At 42.8% G+C, this 19,900-nt stretch overlaps 1 protein-coding gene across 1 annotated transcript in view; it reads right to left on the bottom strand.

Moving 5' to 3' along the window:
- myom3 (myomesin 3) overlaps nucleotides 1-19,900 on the bottom strand; it is a 53,811-nt gene that overhangs the window by 15,583 nt on the left and 18,328 nt on the right. The window contains exons 7-18 of the mRNA XM_066717536.1: nucleotides 19,104-19,192; nucleotides 18,391-18,435; nucleotides 12,897-13,037; nucleotides 12,525-12,686; nucleotides 11,158-11,299; nucleotides 7,484-7,683; nucleotides 6,868-6,921; nucleotides 6,281-6,408; nucleotides 5,282-5,465; nucleotides 3,953-4,127; nucleotides 3,376-3,497; nucleotides 1,379-1,566 (exon numbers count right to left, since the gene is read on the bottom strand). Coding sequence (XP_066573633.1) covers nucleotides 1,379-1,566; nucleotides 3,376-3,497; nucleotides 3,953-4,127; nucleotides 5,282-5,465; nucleotides 6,281-6,408; nucleotides 6,868-6,921; nucleotides 7,484-7,683; nucleotides 11,158-11,299; nucleotides 12,525-12,686; nucleotides 12,897-13,037; nucleotides 18,391-18,435; nucleotides 19,104-19,192 — 1,630 coding nt within the window. The remainder of the gene's footprint in view (nucleotides 1-1,378; nucleotides 1,567-3,375; nucleotides 3,498-3,952; nucleotides 4,128-5,281; nucleotides 5,466-6,280; nucleotides 6,409-6,867; nucleotides 6,922-7,483; nucleotides 7,684-11,157; nucleotides 11,300-12,524; nucleotides 12,687-12,896; nucleotides 13,038-18,390; nucleotides 18,436-19,103; nucleotides 19,193-19,900) is intronic.

The raw sequence follows: 19,900 nt of genomic DNA, 5'->3' as shown, positions 1-19,900 counted from the left end.
CTGCAAATTTGTTCCTGCAGTGTTGATTTAGAAAAATATTTAAATATATTCTTTGTTTGGGTATGTCCCTGCATTGTGACCCCATCATCTTTGTGGGTTTTAAGATCCGACTACTCGTGGCCGCTAGGGGGCATCAGATCCCTGCAGAATCCCATCCCCGGAGCGCTAATAAATCCTAATTTACTTAAAGAGAAACAAATCCAATCGCTTTGCATTACAGCCCCTTTTCTAATGAGGCATGATGGGCTCGTATGCAGTCTGACTGTTAAACGAGAAGAAAATGTAGGCGAAATTAATTTACATTGATGGTGAAAAAGCCAAAAACGTTCCGAGCGGCATGTTTGAAAATCGATATGTTTAATTATTTTTATTTAATTTGAATAATCCACAGAGAGGAGGGGGGGGGGAAGAAAAGAGTCAGCTTATTTTAGAGTCAGGAGGAATTGATTACCGGGCCACCAGCTCAAATTAAACCACAATCTCGATCCCGGTCTTTTCCAACGGAGGGCAGTGCAGGGAAGGCCAAGAGACTCGGCTGAGAATGAGAAGCTGATAATGACGACGACTGCATTCAAAGGCCTCCGGGATGATTGATTATGAGTACAAAAGTGTGGAATCCACTGTATGTACAAATGATGTGGACCTGTATCATAGGTGAGGTGAGCCCTACGCTGCACTTTGTTCTCAGTCTTATCAAGCCACCTCTAACGACTCAAGCTTTACTGGCAGGCAGAAGACAAGCTGGGAAAATGAATTATCCATCTTCCTTTCCAGAGGTAAAATGAGTTCCTACTAGCTCTCGCTCTGCAATATTACAGGGTCTGGAGGTGGAAAAACTGAACTCTTAAACTATTACAGTATTTTTTTTTAAAATAAGTGTGCATTTCCCAGTTCTGAGTTCAGGCTTGCAGTTTTATGTCACAAAAAGCACGCAGGGGGCAGAGCCGTGTCAAGGCTTTGCATTAAATAGCAGTGGAAGGCTTTTAATTCCTTTATTTGGATGTATGAAGAGGCCTCTATGTAAAGCACTATAAAGCTCTTTTTCATTGTAATATATGGTGATCATGTAAACGGAAAGTTTTTAATTCTTACTGTTTGACTTCCTGCCTTCCTTAAATGGTGCATCAACTGTAATGAAATCCAAAGCCTGTTTTTCCCACCTATTCCAAGCAACCGCTGTTCAACAATAGCAAAAGTCTTCAGACACCCTATTCCTGCCTCAACCCAGTTCACCCTTCCATCTACCTGGCTGTGAGCATCTCAAGTAGTGTCACTTTCACTTCCAAATCACCCGACTCAAAGGTTTGAATTTGTTGTCTGAAAGTCTCTTGTTATCCTACCCAGCGTGACGCAGGATTCAGAGATATGTTTACTGCACCTGGAAGATCCTTTTCGCGATGGGTTTCACATTCACTTCGTGCCAAATGCCCTCCGAGACGTCCATCTGGTCTACGAAGTAGCCCCGGACAGCATCGCCACCGTTGTTGGCCGGCAGCCTCCATCCGATCACCATATCATTGCTGCCGCAGTTCAGGAGAGCAACGCCGGAGGGAGGGGAAGGAAGGGCTGTTGGGAAGAGAAGAGAAATCCAGGATCATCACAGACTTATAAATACCCCAAAATAATTACAAGAATTGAATCCAATCCCTCTTTCAGGTTGTTCCATATTTGGCCATGTTCTTAAGTCTTTCACACCTGTTTTTGCCTAAACCTAATCATAAAACAAACAAATCAAAGGATAATATTTAAATGTAGGAAAAATAAGAGTCTCTTTTTCAATTTGTCCCTTTACTAGTTCACCAAGAATGCCAAATGCCAAATGCATGGAATCCTTTCCTGATTGAATAAAAAGGGCATCACAGGACCGTAAACAGAAGATTTCTGTGTGTTTTAGTCTGGATTGGTTTATTGGACTAAGTTTTATCTATTTATTTTCCCCAAATGGCTAATTTATAGTTTCGATCAAGTAGTGGACAGCGTAAGGTTATAAAAGATGACAACAGAGAAGCTTTTCAGTGCCGTAGTGTGGTGAGAGCAAAAGCTAGTGAGCTCAGAGGTCAGTGCTCTCTCATCGATGCCACACACGCGTCCGAGCAGGGTAACATGCTATTACGATCGCAGCATTTTGATTATCACAGCGTTTTCCGAGGAAGAAGGAATCGCTTCGCTCTCTCCCAGAGACTCTGGGTATTATTTTAAATGACAAGACATTCCAGTATTGGCAGTAGCATTCGTCATGCGAGGGGCGCCCGTCAGTCATCACTCTTTCCGATTCACTTAGGGTGGAGGGGTTTCAGAGTGAACTGGCCACGCGGGTTGGAGGGTGAAAGAGGAGACGGTGAGCAAGGCGGCTCCCAGCTGTTGAAAGATTTATTAAAGGAATTGCTTAACCTCCGGCCAGTCTTCACTTACAGCGTCTTCGCTTAATAATGATGACCGCAGGGAGACGGCCGAGCTTGATTTTCACGATGACGTAAGCAGAAAGACTGCACATCGCAGGTGCACCTTGCTTTCAAAATCTTGTTAAAACACTAGGTATTTATTCGTCTTCAGAATCCAAATTGAGAAAAGCACCGGTTTATTTGCTTCCAATGGCCTTTTCCGTTTCGTTATACGGCACCACATGGTAATCTTTAGTTCTTTTTCCTTTGTAGGAATAAATAATTGGAATGAGATGTAAGACAGGGTTGGAATGAAATTTTTTTCATGCCCAGGAAAGGTCTCGAGAGCAGGTTTAACTCCAGCGTGTTTTTATTCTGGATGTGTTTTCTCCGTCTGGATGCCGGGCCGGTCTTGGCTGCCTTCCTGCAGTGACCGCCTGGAGGTTGGGTAAGTTTCAATTGGATCTTGGTCGACTCGGTGTGAGGAAATGAAGGCGGTTAATGGCTCGGCTTGATTGATGGATTGATTTGTGCACAACGTTGTCCGGATGTTTTTGTTTCGTTCTTTTCTTGCGCGGCTTGCGATGGTTAAGTTCTGCACACAGACTGGGAATGGGAAACAGGAAATTTTACTGTGCTGGAATTGCCCAAGGGAAATGTCAGTCAAATCTTGGCCATTCTCCAACAGATGCACTAGAGATATAGATACATCACATATTTCTGTACTTACTACAAACTATTGTGTTGGACACCGTAGTGTGTCGAGAAAATCTTTAACGGCAATAAATCTTCACGGATTGCTCGAGGGGTAAAGAGTTTGATTATATAATTGGGGCATTTGTATTCATATTCTGTCTCTGGTATGAAATCATTGTTGGGTTTTCCCGAGGGAACTATACAATTGGTGTGAACTCTCAAACTAATTCCTTGTCCCTTTCGAAATCGGAGGACTATTCGGAAAACCCGACTGCAGTAAGACGTGGTGATCACTTACAGATCGCTGCTTTGACGGTCAGGGGTGTCGACTCCTCAGAGTAGTCGCTGACGCCTGCTGCGCTCACCGATTTCACCCTGAACACATACTTCTTATTAGGCGTCAGGCCATGAACTGTAAACCTGCGGGGGGGGGAGAGGGAGAGAGAGGGAGAGAGAGAGAGAGAGGGAGAGAGACGGAGACAGACAGATAAATATTCCACAGGCGGGAGTGTCTCGGATCAGGATTCTGTACAATGTCTTGATTATGTTGACTTCAAAAACAAAGTGAGGTTCATCCAAATCCTCCAAACTTGAAAGGAAGAAATACTATCCTCGCCAAGATACTAAATTGAGCCACGTGGCATTGTTTAATACAAAAATAAGTGATCTTCTATAACTTTGTATGATTCTGATCATGAACAAGTCCGAGGGGGTGAATACTTCCTATCGCCACTGTATATTGTTTATTAAAACATTGCAAAGTAAATGGCAGCGCAAAGGATGTGCATTGGAGATCTATAGCAGAACCACCAGGAAATGAGAGAGTCGATGTGAAGCAGGTTTCGTGGCTCTTCAGAGGGCGTTCTTGGTTTTACCTGGTGCCGGTGGCCGGCTTGTTGTTCACTGTGACCCAGTTGTCAGTCCCAACCTCACAGCTGTAGATGTAGTAGCCAATGACTTCCTGGGCCTGTTTTGGTAGCTCCCACTGCAGCACCACCGAAGTGTTAGTGTCTCGGCTGGCCAGGACACCGTGAGGAGGGGGCGGCGGTGCTGCGAAGGAGAGCACGGTGTTTTATATTTCAATACGTGGGTTTCTTAACTTGTATCATAGTGTAGCACAGGTCCGTGTGTCCCCATCTTGTCTCTTTGGTTGTTTTTTTTTGGTACCCTATAGAAATGTGAATTCAGAATTGAGCGATTGCTAGGGTGTTCATATTGTAGCGGGCACTTTGAAATCACACAGACAGAAAGCATCGAGGGCTCGGCCACGGCACCAATATGGACAAACGGACCCGGGGACACAAATGGAAACTGGGCTTCAAGGCATTCAAGACGGAAAACAGGAGACACTTCTTCACAAAGAGAGGCGTCACAATCTGGAACAAATCTGGCCACCAAATGAGCATGATGGGACGAATGGCCTCTCATATGTACACTTTCTTATGTTCTAATATGAGGTGCCATCTTGCAAGTGATTTAATTGGACTTGAAAGCTTAGCATTACTCATCAGGATGGGAAAAGGGGAAATGAATGTGCACCTGACTACCTGCTGTGACAGACAATTGTATCTAAACCCATTTCTGATACAAATCACAATTAAAAATGTGTGTGTATGTGTGTGTGTGTGTGTTCGTTCCCAAGCGTGGGATACTTGAGGCAAGTACAGTGACTTTCATTATCTGCTGTAATTTCCCATTTGAACTCTGTTTTTTGGCAAATGTTTATTTCTAATAGGTTCGTCACAGCTGGAAGCAAACTGTCAGCCCAGTTTATATATTAGATCAACAGACGTGCGTTGGGTGCACACTTGAGGGGACTGGGATCTTTTGCGTACGTTGCCATTTATGTGTCTTCGTTAATCAAGATCGGAGGGAGAAAAGTAATATCTACATTTACACCTTTGAGATTTTCTAATGAGTCGAGTCCTTTTTAATTAAAATGTACTAAACATTTTTTTATTTCTGAATTCCCAAATTCGTTTTATTCCCCCACATCCTTGTAATCAACTTTTCTAAGTTGATTTTGTTTTTCCAATGATGCCGTTGGACCAATTTGAGTCCAGGCCAATTACATGTCACACGTTTGCTTAATTTATTGTTTTGCTGCTGAACAAAGGAAATGATGCAAATACTTAGGAAATGCAAATGCCAATGATCTTTACTTAAAATCAACATCTTTTTTCCGGGAACAATGCGATAGTTACCAATTTTCTCTCTCAGAGAGACGGGTTCGCTGGGCTCCGATGGGTCGCTCACTCCATACTTATTCACGGAGCGGACGCGGAAGACGTAGGACTTTCCCTTCTGGAGGGCGAACTCTGGGAATCTCAGGGAATTAACAGACGTATCCAAGTTGGCCATCTGCCAGCTGTTGCTGCCTGCTATTGACTAAACAGGACAAGAAAAACTAGTTCAGTAGGTTTTTTTTTTCTTTTTGCAGCACTTAAAAATTCAGTTCAAGCTGCTGGGAAAGAATAAACAAAACACTTAGTAGATTACTGTGAAGCAGTGCAACACAAAGGTAAATACAATGTGTTCTTTCACAAACCTGAGAGGGTCAAAGTTTGCTAAGTAAGCGGACAGGGTTGTGCTTCTTAATAAACACTTCATAATAACTGCCCATGAACACTATGTATCTTCACTGTGATTACACTGTACACATACAGTTATAATAAACTCTGTGATGTAATTACCCACGTTTCCTTGTCAGTTGTCATTTGGCCTAAGTAGGAGGTTGAACATGCATAATAACACACGAAAACTTATGCTCAAAATCATGAAAGGCATCGACCACATCAAACCAGAGGAGCTTTTCCAGATCAGCAGGGACACACGCACCCGGGGATACAAATGGAAATTGGACTTCAAGGCATTCAAGACAGAAAACAGGAGACACTTCTTCACACAGAGAGGCGTCACAATCTGAACAAACTCCCCAGCGATGTGGCTGAAGACACAATTTGGGAACATTTAAAAACAGACTGGATAGGATCCTTGGACCACCAAACGAGCACGATGGGGCGAATGGCCTCCTCTGGTTTGGACACTTTATGTTCTTAAGACAGCGCCAATGGAGGCTGTCAAAGCTCTTCCTGCTTTCTATTGTGGTCAGTAGATGGGAACCAGTGTATGCCTGCTGGGAATGATGGGGCATTAAGGAAGTATTTTCCAAGAGGGAGGTATGTTTCCACGGTTGGCTTGACCTTTTCCACATAGTAGTTGAGCGGCTCCCTCCCTCTGGGGTCCGGCTCAGTCCAGCTCAGCGTGATGTAGCTGTCGGTGACCATGCTGGCACAGACGTCCGTGGGCGGCAGAGGAACACGAACCTCACCTGCAACGGAGAGAGAGCAGACCGCTGCTGCTTTAGACTGGATGTTCAGGGTGTGAGGATAGGCCAACGGAGCCTCCTGTCCCTCAGTGGGCCTTATTTACAATCAATGAGAGACCAGACTTTAATTTCAAAAGATGATCGGTTTCTTTCCGAGGACAATTTCATACGTAACGGGGGAGGAGCTGTTTTCTCGATTTAAAATTTCTCGACTGTGTCCTGAACCTGACTAATGAACAGAACTGAAGTGATGCTCAATTTGTGTTTCACCATTGAATTATTGTTTTACAGGCAAGGATTATTGACTTTTTCTAATAATCGGTGTTGGGTGCCTACCTTTCAGCTGTCGCTAACTTGAGGTTACTAATAATGGAATAATTATAAGAGCCTTAGCATACACAGTAATACAATTTCAAATACTCTCTGAATGCAATTAGTAAATCCAATTAAGAAAATCATTACCTTCGAGTTGGTCTTTAGTAATAATGATCTCCTTTCCCGTGTCTACCTTGACCACTGTAAGAGAAAATTGTACACGAGAAAATATCAATATGAATATTATTAGTGGATTATGTAATAATATATAAATCACCAATAAATGTACTTTAATGAAGAATATATATTAAGCTAATTGAAAACACAGAAAAACATGGTTTCAAAAGAATACTATTGACTACAAATGTATCCGTTCCTCTGGAATTAAGTAACTTTTGCACAATGACTCACTGCTTTATAAGACATCGTCTGACTCATATTTCATTTATAAAAATCTTTATCAAGCCACAGATGGCTAGATGTAGAAAATAGATTTATAATTTACAGAGTGTATTCTGCCATGCGTGGGCCTTAATCATTTTGTGTTGCAGACTGTCCTTCTAGATGGGGTTAATACTTAGTCCACAGTAATTTCCTGTGCTTATAGAGCAGCTTTAGATGAAGGAAAGCTTTCAGGGATTTCATGAGCCTTGGATTCTCTTGAAGAGTTTTTTTTAGGGGACAGGTTGGAAACTTGGGGCCTGGTTTCGGGGGAATTTGCGTTACAGCGAGTGTAGCGCGGCGTGTAGATGGGAGACCTCACCCATGACCCTGCTGGCCTTGGCCGGGTCGCACGTGGTCACGGCGGCGCTGCTCTTGGAGGGGCGGCCCACTCCGGACCTGTTCACCGCTCGCACCCTGAACTGGTAGATCCGGTTCTCCTGCAGGCCCTGGACTGGGTAGTGGCACAGCCGCTGAGGGGTTTCATTGCACTGCACCCACTCCCCCGTGCCAATGTCACACCTGGAGACAAACGCAGAGATGCGCCGGCCGTTATCACTGTTGCTTTTGTATTACTTTGTCGAGTTGCCGAGCTCTCCGTTACAGCCTTGTGGAATCAATCGTTTGTCTCTCTAAGCCATGTCTGATTGATGACCGTTCATGGATTGATGCTCTAGGGCCAGGTTTGCAGGCCGGTGCTGTATATGTTTGTGGCATTGCTCTACCTTAGGTAAAGCGGTATATTAAATTAAGTGGCAGTTGGATTACATGCACAGCTCATGAATCACTCCGGCTTTTACATCAGGTGTTTTCGTTATGCACTTTCAGCGGAGGAATGCCCCGCTGCTGTATATCGGCTCATCCTCCTTTGCTCCATGGACAGTAGTTCCAGTTATGTAGCACAAGATATCGCTGCCTTTGAGGTAAAGATAAGAAGGATAGTTTGGCAGGGACCTCCAAGACCGGCACCTCTCACATCACTGGCTTGTTCTCCGCTGTCTGGTGCCATCCTCTCCCATAGCTCACCGTCTCCAGACTGTCAGGGAAACACAGAGACTGCATCTGCCGTGCTTGACCAGAGGCGGGTATTGATTTCCATACTCTCCCATGGGCTATGGCTGGAGTCATGGATGGCTCTCGGTGAGATGAAGTGCAAAAACAGTGACGCACAATATCACCTTATTGTGTCTAGCAAGTGCACTTGGCTTTACCACAACCTGTTCTTAGGCTGTTTTCATAGCTGTGAACTATAGACAAAAATGAGGAAGAGTATTATTATTATTACATTATTATTATCATCATCATATACTTTATAAAAGACTCTGCCTTTTGGAACGGTCACTGCTTCTTGGGGCTAATTAATGCTTTACTCTGATTGATGAGTGCATTCCATCCTGCAGGGGTGGGAGGGGTTATGAGGTTATGGGGTAACAAATCCCTGATAAGACCGAGTTTATATCACTGTAGCCCCTCTGGGATTTGCTGCAGGGCAGGAATTAGAGTAGACAAGGTGAGCGAAAATAAAAATAAAGCAGCTAATTGCAATTTTTGTAGCTTGTAGCCTAAGGCAAGGATCTATGCACTGAGATCTATGCAGAAGTGAATAGTTTTGCTACAGAGAGTTTTCCTTTTTTGAGAAGCAATTGTTTCTCTGTTATTTTTCTCTCTCCTCCCATTTGTTTCCTCTGCAGGATATGAAAAATTACTTCCCACCAATCATGCATGGAAAATCCATTGGGTTTTAGTTATTTTTCAGATCAGATTTTACCAATGTAGTTATATGGGTTCTGCAAAAAGTGATGTCATCTATTGGGTGTATTTATTGATTTGGCAATATGCAGCTGTATCTGTATTTCATTTTCGCTGTGGCCTCCATTCTCCGAGAGGCTCCCGGTACATTAGCGGTTTAATCAAAAGTGCGCCCGAGATCACAGACTCTTTCTGAAGTTGACAATTGAGCAAACCAAGCAGTTTCAAATTATATTGAACTCTTTCCTTTTTGCTGGAGTAGCCATAAGGTCTTTCACGAATTCTTCAGCATGCCTGCATGTGCGTGTTTCTTATCCTGACCACGAACGCTGGGGTCCGTTAAAAAACGTTGCACTGAAATAGTCATTAAAAAGCATTTTGCGGGCAGCTGGAGGAGGTTTGCTATCTCACCGTAAGAATGGACGGTTCTGTACGGTTTCAGCTTGTATAATAGAAGTGACTCAGCAAATAAATAAATATTTCTCCCTGACAGGCGGCTACTGGGAACACACTCTGTCCTCTGGTCGGATTTTACCTGGTTTGACATTGGCAACGATAGCTATTACCTCTCTTGGCTGAAAATACATGGTTTCTAAGCGTGTTGCTATGTTGCCAGGCAACAGGTCAGACAATCTGCCAGCTGTATAGACTTTCCCCGCACTTATCAGATTCTTCTTTATGAAGGTTTTATCTGACATTTTCTGCCTGTTTTTACCTCTGGCAACGCTCCAAGCAGATATCACACCATCTCTGTACAGAGTCCCTCAGAGTCGCCCAACAACAACTTCTCTCCAATGGCTGAATCTGCGTGGAGTTGAGGTGAGATGAAGCATTTCAGTGGAGGGACTGGAGATGCTACTTTTGTAAATGCATCATAAGGAAGCTGTTGTACGGATGCGATGTGTGTCCCCTGTCATACAGTGCAGCTTTTGAAAGACACCAGGGAACTCGGTGAAGCTTGTGCTGGCTGGTGTACCATAATGTAGAAAAGTTTGTTCGAGGTTTGCTGTGAAGTCCTCGAGGTGTTCAAGTGGATTTCATACCATGATGTTGGTACCATGGTACCATGAGCTCATAGTTGCCTACAGAGTTTAGGATTCATGCTGAAATCTGAAATGTTGTGACATATCCTCTTGAATGGGACTGGCAGTTTTATTTCACATATCTGTAATTTCCTGTGTGTCTGTCTGTGCTGGGATTTTGCATTTCCCTCTCAATTATTTCCCCAATTCCTGCTTAATCCAGTAGATTTGGAATCATAGCTGAAGTCAACTTTGATTGCATTTCAGATATCTGAGAACCTCTTGCTGAACATCGACTGGCAATGGCGGGAAATCGAATGATGCGTCTTTCAGCTAATTGTACATGCAGAACTACTATCCACCTCCACCGTCTGAGCTGCTGGCGAGGTGGGGCGCGGCGCCGCGGTGCCGGTCAGCTCCATCTGCTCGGACCATCAGATCCACAGCAGATGGACGGCTGCTCTGCGCTTCCTCTCCTGCCTGACTTGGCAGAGCTCTGCTGCAGGATGAGACGCACACTCGGAGAGACACCTGTGCCGTGATGGAACCCAACTGCTTTTGAATTGTGTCCAGGGGTACGATAATCAGTTTCTCTGTCAGAGGGGAAGCAAAGGGAGGTTTTGATCTGGTCCTCAGGTGTGGCAAGAAATAACCAACAATATTTAATGTACTTTTTAAGTATCCGAGGACACTCTTCTGCTCGATGAAGTCATAGTTTTATCAGTATCTACTTCATGTAAGTAAGGTTTTCACATTTATGTCTTGTATAAGTACCAAGGGGAATTCTGTATAATTGTATTCAAGTCAAGTGTGAAAAATCATGTGCGCACAAACACACACACACGCATACACACACGCACACACACACAGGAATGTATTCAGGAATTAATGTAAAAGCAGGTGTGATACATTACTTTTACTTCCTGTACCTGTAATCCGATTGCCTCAACTTTTCTTCCATATATATATATATATATATATATATATATATATATATATGTATAGACTGGAAATCAGTTAAATCGCCCCATTGTGTCATCACTTTTCAACAGGAGTCTTATCTGATGTCTGGTATATTAATGTATATATCCAGACGAACATGTTAAAACACTTTCAGTCCGCCCATTTTTGGTGATTTGCTGTATATTCTGTGGATAATGAGAGAGCAGAAGTACTGAAGCGGGTGATGGAGAAGCCTGGGCCTCAAAGCTGGCCGCTTCCCTACCTGTCGACGTAGTAGCCCAGCACAGCACTGCTGCCATCTGCGCTGGGCGGCTTCCAGGTGACAAAGACATAATCCTTCTGCACGTCACTGCACCGCACGTCCAGAGGGGCCCCGGGCGCCCCTGGCACAGCTGCCGAGGCGTCTGTTAACGAGGAGACACGTTTTAGCCACGAGAGAGGGGCGGCTCCCCGCCTGCCCGTAATAACCAGGAGAGCTTTTTGGCAGGAGCGGGCCGCATCGTTTCAGGAGTTCCTTGTCACCGAGATGAATTGTATCAAAGGTTTGCCATATGGCCCCAGACATCCAAGCGAGTGTGTGCTGGCATTTCATTCTGTTCAGACTCCAGCCCTCTTCCGAGATTCAGCATGCCAAATTGTACTACTCTAACAAGTAAAGTAGAGTGCAGGTACAAATAAAATAAGCCAAGCCAAGTTTGATTCTTAAACGTCTCCTTAGCACATCTTTCGCGGCAAGGGTTTTATTTTTGTCAAAGAGGTGGAGAAGTAAATAACAGCACTATTACCAACATTGAGATGTAATTCTTGCTAACATTTTCCCGTCTTGGGAAATCAGGGCTCATGAAAGATTCAGCAGGACTGGGCTGCAGTCGAGCCTAGATGGAAACCGGCATGCCTCGTTGAAATGCTAGGAAGTGTGTTGTGTTCTTGACCCGCGAGGGACCGCACCGAGTCTTCTGTGGACCAGTTCCAAAGGATACGGTCCAGAAAAACTGTTAGAGCTTCTGTGAAGGTGAGAGTCTTCATATTGATGGATTAGATGGGAACATTCAGGGGTAAAGCAGTGTGCAGATGTGTCTGCATGCTTCTGTTAGCTCTGTGTGTGCCTGATTTAGTGCTAAACATCACCCTGTCTTGTGGCATCATTGTGATTGTATCTCTAGGGCCACAGACTCAACTGACATCGTTCTTTTGCACCACTGTTACTTGCCAAAACATATTACATCTAAAACTATACTAGTTCGTCAATGATGTCTATTTGACGTTTACAGAAACCTGGCTCACCCTAGGGGGTAATTAGTAAATATTCCAGCTCTCTGAACAGCGTTAGGACAAAAGGTAATGATATTTGTGTCTACAGCTCCAACCATATCTTATAGCACAAGTGCAAAAAGGGTGTGAGACTCTGGGGTGTTCATTGTGCTGTGTTCAAAAGTGTTCATTGTCTCTTGAATGTGACCTGATTTCAATGTAGGTTAACGCTAGCTATCTCAGTTGTACATAGGTAAAAGACACCCCCGCTTTACCTCAGGGAAAGATCACCACTGTACCACCAAGTTTGTACCTCTGTACCTCTCCACACCTGTCCAGGATTTCTCTTTTGCTATCCTGCCCTTTGCTCTCCCCCACCTTTCACGTAGACGTATGCGCTGTGCTCCTTGGCTCCAGTCATACTGGGCAGACGGACGGTATAGACTCCCTCGTGCTCCTTGTACACCTTGTTCACGGACAGTGTGGATGAGAGGGAGGTGTTCAGGATTTCCACTCCTTTGGATTCAGTCACTGGAAGCCCTGTAGGGCAGAAATCAAACCCCAGTTATTTGTGTACAGGCTTGGGTCCAACTGCTACTGAGTCCCAATACAATAAGAATAATTAGAATAAAGCAGTATTGAAGTTATAAAGTGCTTTTGTGGTGTAACACAGACAGTTTGGTGACTTTGGGAGTTTTCTCACGTTAACAGTGACTTGTGATGGTAGTAACCGACCGTTAGTGAACTGACCGTCTTTGAGCCAGATGACCCCTTGCTGGTATGGGAGCAAGGTTGAAGAAAAGAGGCAGCATAAGGAGAGCGATTCCCCTTCTTTGGCGAAGGATGGCGGGAAGGTTGTCTGGAAGTCGGCTTCCTTCACCAAGGCCGGAGCTGGGGAGGAGAATGAAGGGCTGAACAGGAGGGTCTTTAAACCCTACACTGTGAGAGAATGCGAGATCATAGTGCCAGCAGATAAGGCACCGCTGTGTAGGGTAGTCCCTGCTAACGCCAAGGCCTCACAAGTGCCTGGCAAGCTCCCGGCATTACAGTTGCAGGAGTGGATGGGGAGAGTTTGGCTGATCCCTGTCTACCTTGGCAGATGGGTCATCCCAGTCACAGCTGGCTATGACATACTCCAGAGCTGACTTCCAGCATCTTGGGTGTCCTCAGAATAACTACACTACGGTTCTTTCCATATGTTTATTCCTTACTTATGTAAGATAAAAATCCCATCTGAAATCAAAATTCAGCTTTTGGGTTTAAAATAGGTGTGGGTCAAAATCTTGTTTCTTTAGCTTTGTGTTATCAGCAAATGTCATTGTAGTTTTGTCATTTGCTTTAGGTGTGGACATCCGAGATGTTCAAAGCGTGTGATGAATATGAAGCTAAGGTACCTCTCAACACAGCTTAAATAGAAGAATGAAACTTAGCACAACTTAACGCAGCGCGATGATCAGTATGGAGGACACTGCCACTCTCAACCAGATTTGACCTCTTCTTCTGGTAGCATCTGACCTGGACTCCGGAGTGACCTGGGGTGGAGGTCTTTTTTACCAGATGAGTCTTTCACGAACCCCAGTATTGGCGTTTGCTTCATGGCACACTCTGGCTAAGCTCCATTGTGTGAGGAGCACAGCAACTGGTTAAATCTGAACACGAAAGACTCTCCTTTAACTTTGCCTTGCCTTATGTAAGCCACCTTTTTATGTGGCAGCATGTTTCCCTGCTCAATGATATGCACAGCGCGATTAATGAAATTACAAGGCCTCTCAAGAGCCCCTCCCGCCCGTGTGCGCAACTCCCCTGACCCCGCGGAGGAAGTGGCGAGCGGCTCGGCTAAGTAACGCACGCTTCGCTTCCCACGGCTCTCACCCTCACTCGCAACAGTTCTAACTAAATATTTTATTTAAATTATTTCTGTAAAGGTCAGATTGCTTCATTTTACATACATAACTCCGCTGTTTGGATTCCGGCGCACGCTCTCCTGAGAAGGAAGAGCAAAGAATCTTGCAACATCGGGGAATGGTCTCTTTCGAGCGAAATGGAGTCAGGATATATAAATAAATATATCAGTGGGCACACGTTGGCAGCGAAGATTGGGGTCAGCTTTCTGAAATACAACTAAGAAAAGAAAAGTACTTTACAAATAAACTTTTTTTTTTTAATGAATGGAAAAAGATTCGAGCAGCTCACAAGCAAATGCGGATATCTTTAAACTTCTCAAATTATTCCCCCTGATAACTTTTGACCAATCTTCACTTCTTTCTTCCTTTTCTTAATTTTAAACATCAGAGTAACTTAAACATCAATGGTCCTGCCATGGCCACACACACAAACTCCACACAGCCAAAGACATGTCTCTGAGAGGCCAGATGAACAGAACAAACCTAAAAGCAGTGGATATGAGAAGCAGTTTTTCACTCAAGGTTTTTTCCGTTTTTTGATTGATATGTAATATCCCTTAAGAACCCTGGTAATGTGTTGTCAGATGTAAGATATATCCGCATTAAGAAGAAATATGTCGTGAGGTTTCGCTGAGAGAAGGTCATGTGGCCGGTTTTGACACTGTGGCAAAGAGCCAGGTAGCTGAAAAGGAATAGGAACAAATGTGAAATTGTGAAAGGTAACATGAATCCTGACAGGCTATTTGTTGAGGTATCTGTAATATTCTCAATACCAGAATCGTATAACTGGAAAAAAAACAATGCAGCGATGTCATGCCTACGTTTACAGATGCAGAGATTTGTTAGTAGTGACAGGATTGTGCGTTTGCACAATGTTGCGAAGATGTTTGGGGGGTTAATTGCTACCTGCCTTGAAAGCTGTAATTAACCATCATCAGTCAGCTGCCCTCTCAGTGTAAGGTAGGGGTGACTATTGAGAAGGACAGGAGTTGAAATATTTCCACGATGTGTTTTAATTATCGGTTTTTTCAGAGACGTAAAAAATGATGCGGAGATTCCTCTTAAACTGATGAAAATGAATCCTGTACAATTTAAATATAAAGAAAAGGTACCCAAAACAAGTTCACTGCTCAGTACAAACAGCCAAATAAGTTTGCAGTGAAACAGGAATGCTTTCGAAAATTAAGTCTTTTAACCTCCAACCATCTCCAACCAACCAGCATCAACCAACAAGGTGTGCTGGCTTCCTGTCTTTATGCAGGGAGCCAGCCAATCAGGGACGTTGTGTAGATCAGGTGCTCCCCAGGAGTGATCATTTGTTGTAGTTGCTGCATCTTGTACTACACTTTCAGATATACTGAATTCATTATGTTTTTTAAGTTTACAATTCAATTTAGTGATTTCCCAGTTGATATAAACAATAAAGGGACTGGACCATGAAATAATTAAATTAACAATAACATTCACATCTATTAGGTTGTAGGAGGAAACCTGAGGATTTTGATTCCCTGTATCAGATTTTGTTTTATTAAAGATAAAAAAAATGGGATACATAACGGAAACCCTCCCCAACACTGCTGTCCACTTATGTGCCCGGTATGATGTAAACGTACGCTTGGTAATTATCTTAATCATCTCATAATCCTGCATCTTAAAATCCAGGCATCAATATTCAGAAGCTCGCTGCACTGATTCACCCTGCTGACTTTAATTAGGCCCGCTGCTTCTCCAGCGTTTACTCTTAGCAGTGCATTTCGAAGTGCAGGAGATAAAGGCAGTCTTGACCTCTAAGAATACAATAGATTGTGTTTAGATTTTTGTGGAAACCTGCAGGTCCTGTCAGCGCTGATGAATAAGTGTCATCGAGTGCGCAGTGGTTTTGGACGAAGACAATGTCTCGTGTTCATGGCGGGCCCATATGAAAACCAGACCTCTCAAAGGCACATGATTTTTTAATGAAATGCATTAAGGAATCCTTAATAAGCTTATTACTGGGATCCCTATTAGACAACTGAAATCAAATGCTGTGAGGCTTCAGTAATGGTGATTGGCAGTTTCTCTGTGCTGGTCTTAGAGGAAGCAGTGTTTTAATTAAATCGGTTCACTGGAAGGCCCGATATTATAAAACGTGACTCCTTGAGATTTTACATTTACATCTAGGCCCTCACAATTGTGCGGAATGAATGGACAGGCAATCCTTCAGCTCGGAGATAGCCATCAGGTACACAATCACGGATCTTTCTTAAAACACGCGCTGGCACGTGTCCCCAGCGACGTTAGTAATTTAACCTCGATAAAGGTATAAAAAGAATGTGTTTTGTCTGAACATATTAAATACGGCGGAGGAGACTGACACCCTGGGTTTTGATGAGGAATAAATAAATAAATAAGAGGACGACCGCAAGATGTTCAACTCAGAGAATGATTAACAATTACTAGGAGGTTTAAAAAACAAAATGCCGTATGTAAGAAAAGCAATATAGTGTGGCCTGTTAGTGCAAAATAATAATATCTCTTACAGCTGTGTGACATGGATGGGATACACAAGTGAATAGGCAGATGGAAATACAGGACTATTTGTCATTAAAGCTGATTTGTTTTTTGTTTTTATCCTGATAGACTTGTCCCAACTTTGAAGGGGGATGAAGAGATCACAAGTGTCTGTAGTGTAATCTTTTTTGTAACTCCCCAAGGAGTATGGTTCTCGAATACCCTTCGCTATTAAAAGAGGAATAGATCTGGGCCCGCAGCCTCCATCTGAGGGCTGGGTTTTCAAAGTTGCTTCTGATGAAAAACAGTGCGAGCGTGATTGGGGACTGCTCCCAACGGCCTGCGATTCAGTTTCCAAATGGCCCGGCGTTCGTTTGGTGTGTTGAGAGAGAGCAGTTTGGTGTCACGGCCCTGTGTCATGCTGTCGGCGATACATAATGCAAAGCCAGGACTTTCCACCTCACCGGCGACTCCATGGCGGCACAAAAAGGCAGCAGAGACCGACTCCCATCGCTCCTCAAAGGACGCGGCTGCTAAGGTAGTCGTACTGCGGGAAAATGTAATCCTGAGTAATAGGATTCCTGAAACTGTCGCAGCTGCTTTGGTTTCACTCACGGTCATGAACTTTTAAGTCAATAGAAGAGGGAGCAGGGAGTGGAGTCTATACGTTGTGATGTAGTTTGGCTACGAAGCCGAGGTTTTGTTGTCCAAGGAGATATTTGAAGCTTTGCTGGTGTGACCCAAGGAAGAGACGCTTCTAGTTTAATCTTACCAACTTTGATGTGGTCTTCTGGGTCTTTTTGTTATACACGTTCTCAGCAGCTGATGCAAAAGTTTAATTCTTTATATAGAAACATGCAGCACTAAAACAACAGTCAAATGAAAAACAAATACTATTTGCAGCATGTGCTCAAAATAATTAATCTTATTATATTAATAATATGAATGTTATGCCCTTTTAAGAAGTGGGTTTAGCTTGATGCGCTAAAGATCATATACAGAAAGTCCTGAAAGATCAGATCGACTTCTTATTCTTTTCTTAAATATTTATTCTTCTTCCAGTTTAATTAATAGCATTTCTCTTGCTTTTAAAGCTATTCTCTTCATCTCCATAAAGAATGACACAACACTGTATTCTGTGGTCTCTACTGTACCCTCTTTGTTCAACAACATCGTTCTTCAGCAGCTAATGTTATTCAGTAGAAATCAAAAGCAGGAGACTGACTATTGAAAGAAATTTCACTTGTAAGATCAATACAATGACATGTGTAATTGCCGAATCTTAACAGTAGGTTTTAGCCTTGTATATCATTGGGTACCTGTGTGAGTTTCTATTGTGGGTAGATTAGTCAAGTGCTTCTAATTGTGTAGCAAGATAGAATAGGTTCCTGATTTTCCCAACTGGATAAATAAAGGCGAGCAGTGATAGATTGATTAGATGGCACTATATCCAGTCGCAGCTTTCTTTTAAAACAATGTTATAAAGTGATTCCTTTTAGTAAATAAATAGTGTCACACAATACTCATTGCTCAATCATATCTTTTCCAGGATTTGCCCAAAGAAGAGTGAAGATTCCGGTTGTTCTGATTTTAGTTTTGATTTATTAGGCATGATACGGCATCCGCGCAGTTAATAATATAAGTAGGGTCTTCCCGTTGAATTTTTCACTCATTTGGTTTCTGACCTGCTTCGTGCTTGATGGCGTTTCAGGTTCTCAGAGTATCGAAAACCAAAGCTGGAGGAATCACATCCTTCAAAGCCCCGATCCTGCTTGTTCATGCAAAAACTTCAAAAAACGAAAGAAGAGGAGGAAAAAAAACACAATTTTGATATGACAGGATGTACTTACTTGGGCTCCGTGTGCAATCGTATCCAGAAAGTGCGCCTTGATATGCTGAAAAGAATTAAACCAGAAGAGCATTGTTTAATCTTAGACGCATCAAATATTCCCTTTAACCTATTTTTAACAACAGGAATTGAAATGTGTTTTTGAAATATGCATGGTGCAGAAAAAAAATCCCTAAGACTCTCTTACTGAGGTAGGCCCTCTAATTGTTAAAAGGTGCATAAGTATATTTCAGTGCTCTTCTATTATTACTTTGGAAAGGGTCACTTAATTTGCATATTTTGGATTGGGAGGCCTTCTTATTGTATTAATAATCAGACTTAAGCCGAGGCGGATGTATTCCTCTGAGCTAATAAATCCCACAAAATCCTGTCAATTATAAAGTGGCTCGCGGTGTTTTACTTGTGGCTGCATTTTAATTTGAAAAGCCACTTCACAGCCTCACATTTAAACCCAGTTGAAAGTGGTCCAAAGAAACGCCTGGTCTATTATATAAACTGAGAGTTAAATAGGAATATTTTAATCTTAAACGGTACTGGAATGGCTACAAAGACCAAGCAACACATCTTTAAAAGCAAAATTGTAACATCCCTTGACAACCAGACATATCTGTAAGCGTTGATAAACTAGAGGCATTTGCAAACCCTTGAGACCAGTGTTGGTGAACGGGCAGTTTCATTGTCTTGAGAAAGCATTTCAATGAGGGTTAAACTTACCGTTCACTAATACAGTGGCGTAGGAGGAGGACTGTCCCAGAGGACTTGTGAGCACAACTTTATATTCCCCCGAATCCTGAGTGGTACATCTACGAAAACACAACAGAAAAGGTGTGTTTATTTATTTTATTGTCACACAGCACAGGGAAAATATATGGTGGGATTCTTTGGGGGGCTGGAAAAACAATCAAAATGAATCTAGACGAAATAACTGAATTATCGATTTGTGTTTTGTTCATTTTGGTGACGTTCACAACTAAAATAAATACCCAGCGATGAGTTAGTAAACCAACCTTGAGGTGTTTTTTGATGTAACACAGTTGGAAGCACAAAAATACTACCTATGAACCCTTCTATATATATAACAAAATAATTAGATGACATTTACACAAAGTTTAGGAAGAAAATAGTGCTATAGATTGTTTTTAACCTTTATTGACCTCGAATAATAATAATAATAATAATAATAATAATAATAATAATAATAATAATAATAATAATAATAACAGCAAACGTGAATTTGTGATGCCTTAGGCTTTAGAAAACGGAAGGAGACAATCTGAGCGGCACAAGGATTTCAGATGAAATCCCCCTCACTGTGGGTAAAACACATAAAACAGTCTTGTGTGACTTTCAGCTTCCCTGGGTTTATAGTTATTATAAGTTTGTTTACTGCCAAAATGCAAGCAGCAACAAAACTGCACTCTCGGCAGTGGGTTCATTATTTATCTCCCTGAATACACACTCCTAGACTGTCAACAACAGGTCTCACACTGAGACATGCGGCTTTTGTTAAA

This window comes from Amia ocellicauda, chromosome 11, assembly GCF_036373705.1.
Source record: "Amia ocellicauda isolate fAmiCal2 chromosome 11, fAmiCal2.hap1, whole genome shotgun sequence".
Taxonomy (NCBI): Eukaryota; Metazoa; Chordata; class Actinopteri; order Amiiformes; family Amiidae; genus Amia; species Amia ocellicauda.
The sequence above is the reverse complement of the archived record's forward strand: the minus strand, read 5'-3'. Positions and strand labels throughout refer to the sequence as shown.